Source organism: Crinia signifera, chromosome 6 (genome assembly GCF_055691185.1).
Source record: "Crinia signifera chromosome 6, ASM5569118v1, whole genome shotgun sequence".
Taxonomy (NCBI): Eukaryota; Metazoa; Chordata; class Amphibia; order Anura; family Myobatrachidae; genus Crinia; species Crinia signifera.
The window spans coordinates 289,996,673-290,015,657 of record NC_139222.1 but is presented as its reverse complement, the minus strand read 5'-3'; the positions used below and the strand labels follow the sequence as shown (position 1 = coordinate 290,015,657).

Genomic DNA, 18,985 nt, shown 5'->3' with positions numbered 1-18,985 from the left:
CAGCTGCAGGGATGAGCATACAGGACAGTCTACCAGCTGCAGGGATGAGCATACAGGACAGTCTCCCAGCTGCAGGGATGAGCATACAGGACAGTCTCCCAGCTGCAGGGATGAGCATACAGGACAGTCTCCCAGCGGCAGGGATGAGCATACAGGACAGTCTACCAGCTGCAGGGATGAGCATACAGGACAGTCTACCAGCTGCAGGGATGAGCATACAGGACAGTCTACCAGCTGCAGGGATCAGCATACAGGACAGTCTCCCAGCTGCAGGGATGAGCATACAGGACAGTCTCCCAGCTGCAGGGATGAGCATACAGGACAGTCTACCAGCTGCAGGGATGAGCATACAGGACAGTCTACCAGCTGCAGGGATCAGCATACAGGACAGTCTCCCAGCTGCAGGGATGAGCATACAGGACAGTCTCCCAGCTGCAGGGATGAGCATACAGGACAGTCTACCAGCTGCAGAGATCAGCATACAGGACAGTCTACCCGCTGCAGGGATGAGCATACAGGACAGTCTACCCGCTGCAGGGATGAGCATACAGGACAGTCTACCAGCTGCAGGGATGAGCATACAGGACAGTCTACCAGCTGCAGGGATGAGCATACAGGACAGTCTCCCAGCTGCAGGGATGAGCATACAGGACAGTCTACCAGCTGCAGGGATGAGCATACAGGACAGTCTACCAGCTGCTCGGCAGGGATGAGCATACAGGACAGTCTCCCAGCTGCAGGGATGAGCATACAGGACAGTCTCCCAGCTGCAGGGATGAGCATACAGGACAGTCTACCAGCTGCAGGGATGAGCATACAGGACAGTCTACCAGCTGCAGGGATGAGCATACAGGACAGTCTACCAGCTGCAGGGATCAGCATACAGGACAGTCTCCCAGCTGCAGGGATGAGCATACAGGACAGTCTACCAGCTGCAGGGATGAGCATACAGGACAGTCTACCAGCTGCAGGGATGAGCATACAGGACAGTCTACCAGCTGTTCTGTGTCTGAGGGTCAGTCCTGTGTTTGGGATACAGACCGTGCTGCTTATTCAGGTACAATGTTTGCTTCACATTATTATACTCCATTGCACCCATGCTCCCTAAATGCCAGCCATGCCCAATCTGGTGCTGTGGGCTCTAGAGGTCCTGCATTTGCAACACTGACATCGCTATTCCTGTGTCTGCTACTTATACCGGGAGACTTTAAATGTAAAAAAACCGCATTAATGTAAATCCAGTAACATTATTGTACCTTGCCCAGCACCGAGGAGGAAGAAGCCAACAGTCCAGACAAGCATCATCTACAGGAAGCAGACAAGATAAAGTGACCACAGAGAATTAAGGCCCTTATTCTAATCGGCACGGTACGGCCCGCGTGCGGCCGTACCGCCGATGTTTTTGGTCTGCACATGCGCAGAGGTCATTCTGCGCATGTGCAGCCCCCTTCGCCGCAGACGTATTTCGTCCGCCGCAAAGGGGGCGGATAGGGGCGTGAGAGGCTTCATGCCCTCATTTCCCTATGTGTACGCCCCGCGTTTCATGGGCGTTCCCATGCAAACGCGGGGCGTATGCATGGTAATGAGGGCATGACGCCCTCATTACCATGACATGGGGGCGGAAAGCTGACGTCGCCGGATGTCAGCTTTCAGCCCCCATACAAGCTACCACACGGACGATTGTCCGTGTGGTCTCAGCTTGCGGGAGCTGCCGCGGCGTGCGGCCCTGCCTTCGATGGTCGACGACCATCGAATGCAGGGGGCAGCTCCCACCATGGTGGAGGCGTACGCCTCCACCATTTTTGTGCGGTTCGCCAGCCGTCCGTGTAAGGACGGCCGTGGCGATCCGTCTGGTGGGCGGCCCTTGGTTTGTGCGGTCGGAGCCCCGTGTGCGGCTCTGACCGCACCAACCAGAATAAGGGCCAATGTGCGGTGACATCTGACTCAGATTCTCATCCGTCCTCCAATAGTCTAATATACAAGTCTCTGCAGTAACGGATACATAACTATCAATTCAGTATTACTATAGAACACTAATATTTTAGGAAAAATAGGTTCAGGACCGGGTCTCTACAACGCGCCATCCCAACCCTTGGTATCACCAGCCGGCATACGGGTGCGTACGCGTCACATTTTTGGCAATGGATGTGCAAGCGTTTGAGATGCTGGCACGTCCACTGGCGCGCCCTCTGCCAGCAGCAGAGGGCGCGCCAGTGGATCTCGCGCATTGGCAGAAAGGTAGAAAAGGCTCCTCCTGTATAGAAATATATATAGGTACTCTTTACCTAGAACGGTGCCCACGATTTTGATCTTAGGCATCGCAAGGTAAAAAATCGCGTCGGTCGCATCGCATGCGACCAAAAAATCGCATGCGATGCGACCGACGCGATTACTGCGATTTTACATAGGGAACAATGTTAAATGGCCCACAGACCCCAAATAGCCACCCTGAAGTGTGAAATGGCCCCCCCAATTGTTAACGCCACCCCACGATCAACGTGAACCCGAAGCGTGGCGAGCGCAGCGAGCCCGCGAGGGGCGGCGGTACGCGTACTACGACCTTTTCATACCCCCACTATCCACGTCGGCGTGGAGTTGAGAATAGAAAGTGTGGCGAGCACAGCGAGCCACCGAGCCCGAAGCGTGGCGAGCGCACGCGGATACCTTCACAGGTATCCGCGTCCCCTCGCGGGCTTCACAGGTATCCGCGTCCCCTCGCGGGGCTCGCTGCGCTTGCCACGCTTCGGGCTCGGTGGCTCGCTGCGCTCGCCACACTTTCTATTCTCAACTCCACGCCGACGTGGATAGTGGGGGTATGAAAAGGTCGGAGGACGCGTGAGGTCCTGGCCATTTAACATTGTTCCCTATGTAAAATCGCGGTAATCGCGTCAGTCGCATCGCATGCGATTTTTTTGGCCGCATGTGATGCGACCGACGCGATTTACATTTTAACATGCATTTCTATGTAAAATCGCGAGCATCGCATGCCATTATAACTGCATGCGATGCACATGCGATGGGCGCCGTTCTAGGTAAAGAGTACCATATATATATATACACCCCTGATGAAGTCCTGTTGGACGAAATATGATTGGGCACTGCCTAAGAGAAGCTGATTTTTTAACAACTAAATATTTACATTTGCTTCTATAATATCAGTTGCTATTAGTGATCTTTTTTAAAACAGTAGATAATATTTTATGAACTGTATTTTTACTGGGGGGGGGTTCAGTCTGTTGTACTGACAACACCGCCTTCCCCACTTTTTATTGCATTCAGTGTATCCCCAGCCTTTTAGAATATTTCTGTGTACACAGATATATATTTAATATTCCTTTTCTATATATAACCCCTTTGTTTTATTATATCTTTTTCTCTGTGATTAATAAATTGTTTACCCTTATTTACAAATACTGTCCCATGTGAACTTAATACGTGCATATATGTCGCTATCAAAGTCCAAACCAAATCTCTTTTCCAAAACTACTCCCTGGACGGCACACCACTGTTCCTGGACTTAGCTGACACCCCACACACTCAAGGGGATTGCATTATATGGGACTGGACTTCCGTGCACGATTACCTGTTTAAAACTTCTTGGCGCACAGCTCACTTAATCTACTCGTTCCACATATATATATATACTATAGGGTACACACGGCGATACGTCACACTGACTATAGGGTACACACAGTGATACGTCACACTGACTATAGGGTACACAGTGATACGTCACACTGACTATAGGGTACACACAGTGATACGTCACACTGACTATAGGGTACACACAGTGATACGTTACACTGACTATAGGGTACACAGTGATACGTCACACTGACTATAGGGTACACACGGTGATACGTCACACTGACTATAGGGTACACAGTGATACGTCACACTGACTATAGGGTACACAGTGATACGTCACACTGACTATAGGGTACACACGGTGATACGTCCCACTGACTATAGGGTACACACAGTGATACGTCACACTGACTATAGGGTTCACAGTGATACGTCACACTGACTATAGGGTACACACAGTGATACGTCACACTGACTATAAGGTACACAGTGATACGTCACACTGACTATAGGGTACACAGTGATACGTCACACTGACTATAGGGTACACACAGTGATACGTCACACTGACTATAGGGTACACACGGTGATACATCACACTGACTATAGGGTACACACGGTGATACGTCACACTCGCTATAGGGTACACAGTGATACGTCACACTGACTATAGGGTACACGGTGATACGTCACACTGACTATAGAGTACACGGCGATGCGTCACACTGACTATAGGGTACACACGGCGATACGTCACACTGACTATAGGGTACACACGGCGATACGTCACACTGACTATAGGGTACACACGGCGATACGTCACACTGACTATAGGGTACACACGGCGATACGTCACACTGACTATAGGGTACACACGGCGATACGTCACACTGACTATAGGGTACACAGTGATACGTCACACTGACTATAGGGTACACACAGTGATACGTCACACTGACTATAGGGTACACACAGTGATACGTCACACTGACTATAGGGTACACACGGTGATACGTCACACTCGCTATAGGGTACACAGTGATACGTCACACTGACTATAGGGTACACACGGTGATACGTCACACTGACTATAGGGTACACACGGTGATACGTCACACTGACTATAGGGTACACACGGTGATACGTCACACTGACTATAGGGTACACACGGTGATACGTCACACTGACTATAGGGTACACACGGTGATACGTCACACTGACTATAGGGTACACACGGTGATACGTCACACTCGCTATAGGGTACACGGTGATACGTCACACTGACTATAGGGTACACGGTGATACGTCACACTGACTATAGAGTACACGGTGATGCGTCACACTGACTATAGGGTACACACGGCGATACGTCACACTGACTATAGGGTACACACGGCGATACGTCACACTGACTATAGGGTACACACGGTGATACGTCACACTGACTATAGGGTACACACGGCGATACGTCACACTGACTATAGGGTACACAGTGATACGTCACACTGACTATAGGGTACACACAGTGATACGTCACACTGACTATAGGGTACACACAGTGATACGTCACACTGACTATAGGGTACACACGGTGATACGTCACACTCGCTATAGGGTACACAGTGATACGTCACACTGACTATAGGGTACACGGTGATACGTCACACAGACTATAGGGTACACGGTGATACGTCACACTGACTATAGGGTACACACGGTGATACGTCACACTGACTATAGGGTACACACGGTGATACGTCACACTGACTATAGGGTACACACGGTGATACGTCACACTGACTATAGGGTACACACGGCGATACGTCACACTGACTATAGGGTACACACGGCGATACGTCACACTGACTATAGGGTACACACGGCGATACGTCACACTGACTATAGGGTACACACGGCGATACGTCACACTGACTATAGGGTACACTGTGATACGTCACACTGACTACAGGGTACACACGGTGATACGTCACACTGACTATAGGGTACACGCGGTGACACGTCACACTGACTATAGGGTACACACGGTGACACGTCACACTGACTATAGGGTACACAGTGATACGTCACACTGACTATAGGGTACACACGGTGATACGTCACACTGACTATAGGGTACACACGGTGATACGTCACACTGACTATAGGGTACACACGGTGATACGTCACACTGACTATAGGGTACACACGGTGATACGTCACACTGACTATAGGGTACACACGGTGATACGTCACACTGACTATAGGGTACACACGGTGATACGTCACACTGACTATAGGGTACACACGGTGATACGTCACACTGACTATAGGGTACACAGTGATACGTCACACTGACTATAGGGTACACACGGTGATACGTCACACTGACTATAGGGTACACACGGTGATACGTCACACTCGCTATAGGGTACACGGTGATACGTCACACTGACTATAGGGTACACACAGTGATACGTCACACTGACTATAGGGTACACACGGTGATACGTCACACTGACTATAGGGTACATATGGTGATACGTCACACTGACTATAGGGTACACATGGTGATACGTCACACTGACTATAGGGTACACACGGTGATACGTCACACTGACTATAGGGTACACACGGTGATACGTCACACTGACTATAGGGTACACACGGTGATACGTCACACTGACTATAGGGTACACACGGTGATACGTACACTGACTATAGGGTACACACGGTGATACGTCACACTGACTATAGGGTACACACGGTGATACGTCACACTGACTATAGGGTACACGGTGATACGTCACACTGACTATAGGGTACACGGTGATACGTCACACTGACTATAGGGTACACACAGTGATACGTCACACTGACTATAGGGTACACACGGTGATACGTCACACTGACTATAGGGTACATATGGTGATACGTCACACTGACTATAGGGTACACATGGTGATACGTCACACTGACTATAGGGTACACACGGTGATACGTCACACTGACTATAGGGTACACACGGCGATACGTCACACTGACTATAGGGTACACACGGTGATACGTCACACTGACTATAGGGTACATATGGTGATACGTCACACTGACTATAGGGTACACACGGTGATACGTCACACTGACTATAGGGTACACACGGTGATACGTCACACTGACTATAGGGTACACACGGTGATACGTCACACTGACTATAGGGTACACACGGTGATACGTCACACTGACTATAGGGTACACAGGGTGATACGTCACACTGACTATAGGGTACACAGGGTGATACATCACACTGACTATAGGGTACACACGGTGATACGTCACACTGACTATAGGGTACACGCGGTGATACGTCACACTGACTATAGGGTACACACGGTGATACGTCACACTGACTATAGGGTACACACGGTGATACGTCACACTGACTATAGGGTACACACAGTGATACATCACACTGACTATAGGGTACACACAGTGATACGTCACACTGACTATAGGGTACACACGGTGATACGTCACACTGACTATAGGGTACACACGGTGATACGTCACACTGACTATAGGGTACACACACTGACCTTTATCCCGTAGACTCGCTGTCAGCTACACAATAGTGGGGACACTGTATGGTATATATAGACCTATAGGTAGGAGGAGTCTGTATTCTGCATAATTACCTCAGACAATTAATTATTAAGAGCACTAAACCTATGCTGCTAATAATAAATGCTTGTTATTGTAGCAGGTGTTCTATCAGTGCTCAGGGGTGTGTTGGCCACAGACCACACAGGGAAGATTCCCGGGAACCCAACGCACCTGCGAGGCCACCTGTCCACAGTTCTGTCCCCCTCCTGTCTTCCGCACAAGCAACCTGGGGGTGCAACCATTTCTGGGGTGTTTCTTGGCTGCACTGGGGGAGGGGTGAGGATATTTATAATATTCAGGGGATTATGTTAATGAGTTGATTGGGGCAGTGATACGGAGAAGACACAGTGATACGGAGATGGGGCAGTGATACGGAGAAGGCACAGTAATATGGGGCAGTGGCATATAGAGGGGTAGTACAGGGCAGTGGCGTAGAGAGAGGTAATACAGGGCAGTGGCGTAGAGAGGGTTAATACGGGGCAGTGGCGCAGAGAGGGGTAATATGGGGCAGTGGCGCAGAGAGGGGTAATACGGGGCAGTGGCGCAGAGAGGGGTAAGACGGGGCAGTGGCGCAGAGAGGGGTAATTCGTGGCAGTGGCGCTGAGAGGGGTAATTCGTGGCAGTGGCGCTGAGAGGGGTAAGACGTGGCAGTGGCGCAGAGAGGGGTAAGACGTGGCAGTGGCGCAGAGAGGGGTAAGACGGGGCAGTGGCGCAGAGAGGGGTAATATGGGCCAGTGGCGCATATGACAGTAGAGAGGTGACAGGGAGAGTCAGCGGGTGACAGGGATAGAGTCAGCGGGTGACAGGGAGGGAGTCAGCGGGTGACAGGAGAGGTGACGGAGAGAGTCAGCGGGTGACAGGGAGAGAGTCAGCAGGTGACAGGAGGGTCAAAAATGAGAGTGACTGGGAGTGGGGGAAAGTCAGCGGGTGACTGGAGAGGTGACGGGGAGAGAGTCAGCGGGTGACAGGAGAGAGGTGACGGGGAGAGAGTCAGCCGGTGACAGGAGAGAGGTGACAGGGAGAGAGTCAGCGGGTGACAGGAGAGAGTCAGCGGGTGACATGAGAGAGGTGACAGGAGAGAGTCAGCGGGTGACAGGAGAGAGGTGACAGGGAGAGAGTCAGCGGGTGACAGGAGAGAGGTGACAGGGAGAGAGCCAGCGGGTGACAGGAAAGAGGTGACAGGGAGAGAGTCAGCGGGTGACAGGAGAGAGGTGACAGGGAGAGAGTCAGCGGGTGACAGGAGAGAGTCAGCGGGTGACAGGAGAGAGGTGACAGTGAGAGAGTCAGCGGGTGACAGGAGAGAGGTGACAGGGAGAGAGTCAGCGGGTGACAGGAGAGAGGTGACAGGGAGAGAGTCAGCGGGTGACATGAGAGAGGTGACAGTGAGACAGTCAGCGGGTGACAGGAGAGAGTCAGCGGGTGACATGAGAGAGGTGACAGTGAGAGAGTCAGCGGGTGACAGGGGAGAGTCAGCGGGTGACATGAGAGATGTGACAGTGAGAGAGTCAGCGGGTGACAGGAGAGAGTCAGCGGGTGACATGAGAGATGTGACAGTGAGAGAGTCAGCGGGTGACAGGAGAGAGTCAGCGGGTGATATGAGAGATGTGACAGTGAGAGAGTCAGCGGGTGACAGGAGAGAGTCAGCGGGTGACATGAGAGAGGTGACTGAGAGAGTCAGCGGGTGACAGGAGAGAGGTGACAGTGAGAGAGTCAGTTGGTGACAGAAGAGGTGACAGGGAGAGAGTCAGAGGGTGACAGTAGAGGTGACAGGGAGAGAGTCAGAGGGTGACAGTAGAGGTGACAGGGAGAGAGTCAGAGGGTGACAGTAGAGGTGACAGGGAGAGAGTCAGAGGGTGACAGTAGAGGTGACAGGGAGAGAGTCAGCGGGTGACAGGAGAGAGGTGACGGGGAGAGAGTCAGCGGGTGACATGAGAGAGGTGACAGTGAGAGAGTCAGCGGGTGACAGGAGAGAGGTGACAGTGAGAGAGTCAGAGGTGACAGTAGAGGTGACAGTGAGAGAGTCAGCGGGTGACAGGAGAGAGGTGACAGGAGAGAGTCAGTGGGTGACAGGAGAGAGGTGACAGTGAGAGAGTCAGAGGGTGACAGGAGATAGTCACAGGTGACAGGAGAGAGGTGACAGGGAGAGAGTCAGCGGGTGACAGGAGAGAGGTGACGGGGAGAGAGTCAGCGGGTGACAGTAGAGGTGACAGGGAGAGAGTCAGCGGGTGACAGGAGAGAGGTGACAGTGAGAGAGTCAGAGGGTGACAGGAGATAGTCACAGGTGACAGGAGAGAGGTGACAGGGAGAGAGTCAGCGGGTGACAGGAAAGAGGTGACGGGGAGAGAGTCAGCAGGTGACAGGAGAGAGTCAGCGGGTGACATGAGAGAGGTGACAGTGAGAGAGTCAGCGGGTGACAGAAGAGGTGACAGGGAGAGAGTCAGAGGGTGACAGGAGAGAGGTGACAGGGAGAGAGTCAGTGGGTGACAGAAGAGGTGACAGGGAGAGAGTCAGAGGGTGACAGGAGAGAGGTGACAGGGAGAGAGTCAGTGGGTGACAGGAGAGGTGACAGGGAGAGAGTCAGCGGGTGACATGAGAGAGGTGACCGTGAGAGAGTCAGTGGGTGACAGGAGAGGTGACAGGGAGAGAGTCAGCGGGTGACATGAGAGAGGTGACAGTGAGAGAGTAAGTGGGTGACAGGAGAGGTGACGGAGAGAGTCAGCGGGTGACAGGAGAGAGTCAGCGGGTGACAGGGAGAGAGTCAGCGGGTGACAGAAGAGGTGACAGGGAGAGAGTCAGAGGGTGACAGGAGAGAGGTGACAGGGAGAGAGTCAGCGGGTGACAGGAGAGAGGTGACAGTGAGAGAGTCAGTGGGTGACAGGAGAGGTGACAGGGAGAGAGTCAGCGGGTGACAGGAGAGAGGTGACAGTGAGAGAGTCAGAGGGTGACAGGGAGAGAGTCAGCGGGTGACAGGAGATAGTCACAGGTGACAGGAGAGAGGTGACAGGGAGAGAGTCAGAGGGTGACAGGAGAGAGGTGACAGGGAGAGAGTCAGCGGGTGACAGGAGAGAGGTGACAGGAGAGAGTCAGTGGGTGACAGGAGAGAGGTGACAGTGAGAGAGTCAGAGGGTGACAGGAGATAGTCACAGGTGACAGGAGAGAGGTGACAGGGAGAGAGTCAGCGGGTGACAGGAGATAGTCACAGGTGACAGGAGAGAGGTGACAGGGAGAGAGTCAGAGGGTGACAGGAGAGAGGTGACAGGGAGAGAGTCAGAGGGTGACAGGAGAGAGGTGACAGGGAGAGAGTCAGCGGGTGACAGAAGAGGTGACAGGGAGAGAGTCAGTGGGTGACAGTAGAGAGGTGACAGGGAGAGAGTCAGTGGGTGACAGGGAGAGAGTCAGCAGGTGACAGGAGAGAGGTGACAGGGAGAGAGTCAGCGGGTGACAGGGAGAGAGTCAGCAGGTGACAGGAGAGGGGTGACAGGGAGAGAGTCAGCAGGTGACAGGAGAGAGGTGACAGGTAGAGAGTCAGCGGGTGACAGGAGAGAGGTGACAGGGAGAGAGTCAGCGGGTGACAGGGAGAGAGTCAGCGGGTGACAGGGAGAGAGTCAGCGGGTGACAGGAGAGAGTCAGCGGGTGACAGGGAGAGAGTCAGCGGGTGACAGAAGAGGTGACAGGGAGAGAGTCAGAGGGTGACAGGAGAGAGGTGACAGGGAGAGAGTCAGCGGGTGACAGGAGAGAGGTGACAGTGAGAGAGTCAGTGGGTGACAGGAGAGGTGACAGGGAGAGAGTCAGCGGGTGACAGGAGAGAGGTGACAGTGAGAGAGTCAGAGGGTGACAGGGAGAGAGTCAGCGGGTGACAGGAGATAGTCACAGGTGACAGGAGAGAGGTGACAGGGAGAGAGTCAGAGGGTGACAGGAGAGAGGTGACAGGGAGAGAGTCAGCGGGTGACAGGAGAGAGGTGACAGGAGAGAGTCAGTGGGTGACAGGAGAGAGGTGACAGTGAGAGAGTCAGAGGGTGACAGGAGATAGTCACAGGTGACAGGAGAGAGGTGACAGGGAGAGAGTCAGCGGGTGACAGGAGATAGTCACAGGTGACAGGAGAGAGGTGACAGGGAGAGAGTCAGAGGGTGACAGGAGAGAGGTGACAGGGAGAGAGTCAGAGGGTGACAGGAGAGAGGTGACAGGGAGAGAGTCAGCGGGTGACAGAAGAGGTGACAGGGAGAGAGTCAGTGGGTGACAGTAGAGAGGTGACAGGGAGAGAGTCAGTGGGTGACAGGGAGAGAGTCAGCAGGTGACAGGAGAGAGGTGACAGGGAGAGAGTCAGCGGGTGACGGAGAGAGTCAGCAGGTGACAGGAGAGGGGTGACAGGGAGAGAGTCAGCAGGTGACAGGAGAGAGGTGATAGGGAGAGAGTCAGCAGGTGACAGGAGAGAGGTGACAGGGAGAGAGTCAACTGGTGACAGGGAGAGAGTCAACGGGTGACAGAGAGGTGATAGGGAGAGAGTTAGCAGGTGACAGGAGAGAGTTGACAGGGAGAGAGTCAGTGGGTGACAGGAGAGGTGACAGGGAGAGAGTCAGCGGGTGACCGGAGAGAGTCAGCGGGTGACAGGGAGAGAGTCAGCGGGTGACAGGGAGAGAGTCAGCGGGTGATAGGGAGAGAGTCAGCGGGTGACAGGAGAGAGTCAGCGGGTGACAAGAGATAGGGAGAGAGTCAGCGGGTGACAGGAGAGAGGTGACAGTGAGAGAGTCAGCGGGTGACAGGAGAGAGGTGATGGGGAGATGGAAAGAGTCACTGGGAGACAGGAGAAAGCTGTAACCGTGAGGGTGAGATGTACTAAGCTTGAAAAGTGATAAAATGGAGAGTGATAAACCACCAACCAATCAGCTACTTTCTGTTATTTCTCAAACAGAGCCTGTGACATGGCAGTTAGAAGCTGATTGGCTGGTGGTTTTTCTTTCTCCATTTTATCACTTTTCAAGCTTAGTACATCTGGCCCTGAGAGAGAGTCAGTGAGAGAGAGGTGACAGCCAGGGAGAGTCACTGGTCAGTGCATTAACAACCCCCCCCCCCCCTCCCCCAAATAGCAATATTGACATGACCATACATGGTATCATACCTCCCAACATGACCCTCTCCAGGAGGGACACATTACGCTGCTCCTGCACTTCCCTGGTAATGTATGATTGCCATCACCTGTGTTTCTTATCAGTTCACCTATTTAACACAGATGTGGGTAATCATACATTAAGAAGAAAGTGCAGGAGCAGAGCATTGTGTCCCTCCTGGCATGGGTCATGTTGGGAGGTATATGCTACTATCCCCAGTGACATGTCATTAACACTCCCACCCACTGTTATGGGCATTACACCTTTTTATCTGTAACAAACATTGCTCAGTAGCTGCTCCTCTGTGTGCTGGTGGTGGGTGGCGCGGGTGCTGCTGCAGGCTGCTCCTCTGTGTGCTGGTGGTGGGTGGCGTGGGTGCTGCTGCAGGCTGCTCCTCTGTGTGCTGGTGGTGTGTGGCGTGGGTGCTGCTGCAGGCTGCTCCTCTGTGTGCTGGTGGTGGGTGGCGTGGGTGCTGCTGCAGGCTGCTCCTCTGTGTGCTGGTGGTGTGTGGCGTGGGTGCTGCTGCAGGCTGCTCCTCTGTGTGCTGGTGGTGGGTGGCGTGGGTGCTGCTGCAGGCTGCTCCTCTGTGTGCTGGTGGTGGGGGGTGTGGGTGCTGCTGCAGGCTGCTCCTCTGTGTGCTGGTGCAGGGTGGCGTGGGTGCTGCTGCAGGCTGCTCCTCTGTGTGCAGGTGGTGGGGGGTGTGGGTTCTGCTGCAGGCTGCTCCTCTGTGTGCTGGTGGTGGGTGGCGTGGGTGCTGCTGCAGGCTGCTCCTCTGTGTGCAGGTGGTGGGGGGTGTGGGTTCTGCTGCAGGCTGCTCCTCTGTGTGCTGGTGGTGGGTGGCGTGGGTGCTGCTGCAGTTTGCTCCTCTGTGTGCTGGTGGTGGGTGGCGTGGGTGCTGCTGCAGGCTGCTCCTCTGTGTGCTGGTGGTGGGTGGCGTGGGTGCTGCTGCAGGCTGCTCCTCTGTGTGCTGGTGGTGGGGGGTGTGGGTGCTGCTGCAGGCTGCTTCTCTGTGTGCTGGTGGTGGGTGGCGTGGGTGCTGCTGCAGGCTGCTCCTCTGTGTGCTGGTGGTGGGTGGCGTGAGTGCTGCTGCAGGCTGCTCCTCTGTTTGCTGGTGGTGGGTGGCGTGGGTGCTCCTGCAGGCTGCTCCTCTGTGTGCAGGTGGTGGGTGGCGCGGGTGCTGCTGCAGGCTGCTTCTCTGTGTGCTGGTGGTGGGTGGCGTGGGTGCTGCTGCAGGCTGCTCCTCTGTGTGCTGGTGCAGGGTGGCGTGGGTGCTGCTGCAGGCTGCTCCTCTGTGTGCTGGTGGTGGGTGGCGCGGGTACTGCTGCAGGCTGCTCCTCTGTGTGCTGGTGGTGGGGGGTGTGGGTGCTGCTGCAGGCTGCTCCTCTGTGCTGGTGCAGGGTGGCGTGGGTGCTGTTGCAGGCTGCTCCTCTGTGTGCTGGTGGTGGGTGGCGTGAGTGCTGCTGCAGGCTGCTCCTCTGTGTGCTGGTGGTGGGTGGCGTGGGTGCTGCTGCAGGCTGCTCCTCTGTGTGCAGGTGGTGGGGGGTGTGGGTGCTGCTGCAGGCTGCTCCTCTGTGTGCTGGTGGTGGGTGGCGTGGGTGCTGCTGCAGGCTGCTCCTCTGTGTGCAGGTGGTGGGGGGTGTGGGTGCTGCTGCAGGCTGCTCCTCTGTGTGCTGGGTGGTGGGTGGCGCGGGTGCTGCTGCAGGCTGCTCCTCTGTGTGCAGGTGGTGGCTGGCGCGGGTGCTGCTGCAGGCTGCTCCTCTGTGTGCTGGTGGTGGGTGGCGTGGGTGCTGCTGCAGGCTACTCCTCTGTGTGCAGGTGGTGGGTGGCGTGGGTGCTGCTGCAGGCTGCTCCTCCTCTCACGCCTGCTGGCCCGGCTCCTCCAGTGGTACAATCATGTGACTTCCTGTTTGTGCTCAGCACTGCAGGAAGCAGCGCACTGACTCAGCACAGCATTAGGGAGAAGCTGCCCACCGTCTGCTGTTAGAGCATATAGTACAGCTGCATAGCGCTGCGGGACAGTCACAGCCCCCTACAGCCCTTCCTCCCCCTCCCCAACCCAATCTGCCACTGATGGGGGGGAGGCTGCGGTGCTGCTGCCTGTGTTATGCTGTTTCACAGGTCAGCAGGGGGAGTATGGAGTAGGGATGGGTAACCATATGATGTTTTGTTTCATCGGTAACATCGGATTTATGGTTCCAATGTTCGATGTTTATCCCTGCAATGTTGAGGATCCAACGTTTCCTCAACATCACTAGATTTCGCCCCCGATGTTTTTCTAAATTTTCAGTTTTTTTCTTTTTTGTGTCACTGTGTGGTGCTGTCACTGCTTTCAGCAGCCAGCTCACTGCTAGTTTTATATTCACAGACAACTTACAAAACATACAAACCAGTAACACACACCGGGCCAGTTGCACTAAGCTTCAAAAGTGATAAAATGGAGAGTGATAAACCACCAGCCAATCAGCTCCTACCTGACATGTCACAGACTGTGTTTATGTCAAATGTCATGCAGGAGCTGATTGGCTGGCTGTTTATCACTCCCCATTTTATCACTTTTGAACCTTAGTACATCTGGCCCTGTGTGTGGTGATGATACAGACTTCAGGTGAGAGAGGAGAAGAGAGAGAAAACTAACTAAAGAGGAAGTGAGAACATTAAAGGTACTGTTAGTATACTCCTATATTGCAACAAAATAAGGCCAGTATGTTCTATGTTTCACTGTATGTACAGTTTTTTGTTATTTTCTATGTTCAACTTAAGTTTTTAGCCTGTTGCTACGGTTATAAAACAAGTTAAAAATGGTAGTTCCTCATCTTTGCGGCACCGACGGTTATTTTTGCGGTCCACGCCACCATTCATTACCTTCTAGTAATGTTGTGTCGAGTGAAGCAGAGTGAGCCGACAAGCCCAAAACGTGGTGAGCAATCGTGAGGGGACAATCGCGATTCACGTAGCAGCTAACATAACTGGCGTAAGCAGTGGCCGTAAAGATGAGGAAGTACCTTTAAAATATTTTAAAATAGCAGATTGTGAGCTGCTGTGAGTTTCTGCAATAAAGTTTTGCTAGTTAATGCTTCATTTTTGTTCCCCTCCGTAACAAATTTTATTTACCACAAAACATGAATCATATATTCTATGTGTGTGTAAGCTGTAAGCCTCCAACAGGCGCAGCAGCCAGCAGCCATCACAGGGGATACAGAGCAGGGAGAGTGCCTCTAGAGACCGGCGCCTCCGTGCTCTGCAGATCTTGCTGAGCGGGTAGCGCCGGCCCTGTGTGTACGGACCTGCGGGTGGATAGTTATCTGTGATAGTTTTGCAATTCTCTCGCATATTTGCCCAAAGAATGCAGAGGTGTACTTATCTACAACATTATCAAGGTCAATGCTAAAATATTTATTTTGGTGACAGGTGAGGGAAACATAAATAAATAGAATGTTCTATATAGTTTCCATGATCTGATCTTTGCACCTCTAAACCTGATGGAAAGTAGGAATAAGAGGGCCCTACTCACAAGCTTACGATCTATAGGGATAAAACAAAAATGAAATACACAATAAATATCACTGTCCTATTGAAATAACCAAATAGCTTCCTCCTGTATGACCAGGAACACTTTTCAGCTTGAACCAGCAATCATTTATCCGGCATCGTCTATCCCTATCCATAGTGCTTCATAAAGAGCTCGGCTGTGGTCTTTGCAGTTAAGTCACAAACTGGGACCACCATTAGAAACAGACTGTAATGGTCCATGATGGTCAGGGCATACTGAAGGCTGTTGGAACTTGGCTCCAGCTTGACATGATCTAGCACCACCAGTTTGGCTGGACGGCTACTTGGAATTGGGTGGAGAGGATCTTTCTGGGAGGATTCCAAGTTGCAGCTAACACAATTACGGCACCATTTCTCCACAGCGACCCACATCCCTATCCAGCAGTACTGCTTCCTCAATGTCACCTCTGTCTTCTGGATCCCGAAGTGGCCCAACTGGTTGTGATGAGCTGTGTGAGTAGGAAGTTGGCTCGCTCTCTTCGTATCACAATCTGGTGGATGGACTGGTGGGTTTCAGGATGAAGACTGGTATGGATGACAAGTCCTTGTCGAAGGTCCAGGCGGTCATGGTGTCTCAAAAGCTTAACCAGCTCTGGATTCACTTGGGCTCTTTGCATTTTGGTCAGCCTTTAAGGCTTCAGATCACTGGAACCTCTTTCTGGATCAGTTCCCAGTCGAACGCTAACTGATCTTGAGGATTTGGTTCAGGTAAAGCGTTGGTAGTGACAGCGACAGTGTTATGTGCTGCCTCCAATGGGTCGGTGTAAATGCAGCAGTCACTGTTTTGACTGATCCACCTTGCCTTGTTTCCATGCATACCTTAGTCTTTGGGTATGGCTGCCTCCTAAGCCACTGGGTATATGGGTATGCTCCAAGCAATAAACCATGATGGTTATATTCCTGTGTTACTCCTGTTATACTCCTATGATAATCCTGTGATACTCTTAGTATACTCCTTGTTCCTGGTGATTTCTATGTTCCCAGACAGTCTCAAAGTTCCTAGCAAACTACTATCTGAGTCTTCCCTACCGGGTGTCCTGTGAGATCCTGCCTGTGACCTTGTCTGTGACCAGCTTCTGGCCAGGGATGTGAGTACAAGTGTTTCCCGCACACATTGTGGTGGAAGTCTCACCCTTCATTACAATCTGCTGTTGGTAGTCTCATAGCGCCATCTAGAGCCATAGCTCTTGTGTATGTTTCTTGTTTGTTTATATCATGGCAGATTCCCGAGATATTGGTCTAGCCTTCAGGTCTTTTTGTGCGATAACTCGCATTTTTATTGCATCCAGATGTTTTCGCATAGAAAAGTACAAATCGCTTATTTAATGGAATGCGCAAACAGAAATCGCACTTTTTAGGTGATATAAATCGCACTTTTTCAGACCAGGTTCTGATGAGTGAATTGGCCCAGAAGCAACTTTGGTCAAGTGCACACATGGTTAATTTGATCACAGGTGTCCTCATTTTGAATCATAAACTCCCCTACATATACCCCAACATCATTAAGGACACCTGTGAGGGTTTGAGAGATGGAGATTGTGCAGAGTGGTTTGGAGTTGGCTCTTTGTGAATTTGACTGTTTGGAGGAGCTGCGCAGGAGGGAGGAAGCTGCGCGCCAGATCCAGGTACCCCGACTACTGCGTACCCCACGTAGGTATCGTGCTAGGCTGTACCTGGACTCCCTCTCGGATCAACAGGTTGTGGGGATGTTTAGGCTGAACCGCATTAACCTGTTGTACTTATATGAGCAGGTGAGAGATGATTTGGACCCTTACGGCAGTGGCGCCGGAACGGGGGGGGCGAGGGGGCAGCTTGCCCCCCCCAAAATTACTGAGGCGCTAATATAGGTGGGCGGGCGCAGTGGCATCACTAGGCAGGTGCGGGGGGTGCGGCCCGCACCGGGTGTCACCAGTCAGTGGGGTGACACCAAAATCAGCCGTGCTGCTGCACCCCCCGCACCCGCCTAGAGACGCCACTGCCAACGGGAGACCCGGTCCCTGCATCTGCGCTCACACGCCCATACTAGGTAGCTGACAGCCGGGCAGACTGTATGTGCGCTGCCCGGCTGTACTAGTATCAGGAAGGATTTTCTGTATTTTCACAGATCTCCTGCTGGACCGCCGGGCAGCCAATCAGGAGCGGCTATCAATGCCGCCGTCTGTGACCTAATGGTCATTGGGGGTATCACAGGCCACTTTCTCTAAGCATTTAACTCAAGTGTTACTTGCTTTACAGAAGTTGTGATGCACATACATCAGATTCCCACATTCTGAGTCTGAGTGGCAGGACCTTAAGGTGCCTTTCTATAGGCTCTCAGCATTTCCAAACATGCTGGGAGCCACAGATTGCACCCACATTGGGCTTCGGGCACCGCACGTGAGGGGACACGTCTATGTCCAGTAGCGCATGCAGGGGGATTTCTGAGTACCCAGAAACCCCCCCCCCCAGGAGTCTAAGGGCCCTAGGATGAAAACTGAGGATCCCCTCTTTCCATGGGTACAAGAATTTTAAAAATCGGCCCTTGGGAACTGGAGATATCTGACTTCAAAGCAGTGGTCCCCATCCAAGCCTGTTAATTGCTCTTCCCAGTCAGATATTTCAGATTCTGTCTGACTTAGTTCTGAGGGTATATTCCAAAAGCTGGGACTCTCCCCCTTTGATGGACACTAGTAGCTTGTCTCTACTGTTCCCAGAACCAGAGATATCATCCTTCCAGCAGCTGGTTACTGCTCCAGCTCCACACACCTGGTATGTAGTTTTATATACTCGTTGGCAGATTTCTCTGCCTCCTGAACTCTTATCCCCTAGTCCCAAATACCATTTGGTAGGTGGGATTCTCTAGTTTTTAATTCCATTAAAATCTAAGAAATCTATTTCTGGAAACTGGAGATATCTGCAGTCAAGCAAGCTGTCCTCCCACCAGAAAATTATGAATAATAAGCCCATTCCACTATACACCCCTCCTCTGCGTATTAAACATCCTCTACCACACTGGAAGTTATGTATCAGGGCCCCTTCATTCAGCCCAATGCCCCCTTCTCCCACCATCTGTGCAGTAAAGGGGTAATTAGTGGAAATTACTGAT

At 52.6% G+C, this 18,985-nt stretch overlaps 1 protein-coding gene across 1 annotated transcript in view; it reads right to left on the bottom strand.

Moving 5' to 3' along the window:
* Positions 1 to 12,766, bottom strand: part of LOC146009481 (pancreatic triacylglycerol lipase-like) — a 32,823-nt gene extending 20,057 nt beyond the window's left edge. Inside the window, exons 1-2 of the mRNA XM_083149907.1 lie at positions 12,615 to 12,766; positions 1,257 to 1,305 (exon numbers count right to left, since the gene is read on the bottom strand). Coding sequence (XP_083006033.1) covers positions 1,257 to 1,305; positions 12,615 to 12,635 — 70 coding nt within the window. The 5' untranslated portion in view covers positions 12,636 to 12,766. The remainder of the gene's footprint in view (positions 1 to 1,256; positions 1,306 to 12,614) is intronic.
* Between the last annotated feature and the right edge of the window lie 6,219 nt (positions 12,767 to 18,985).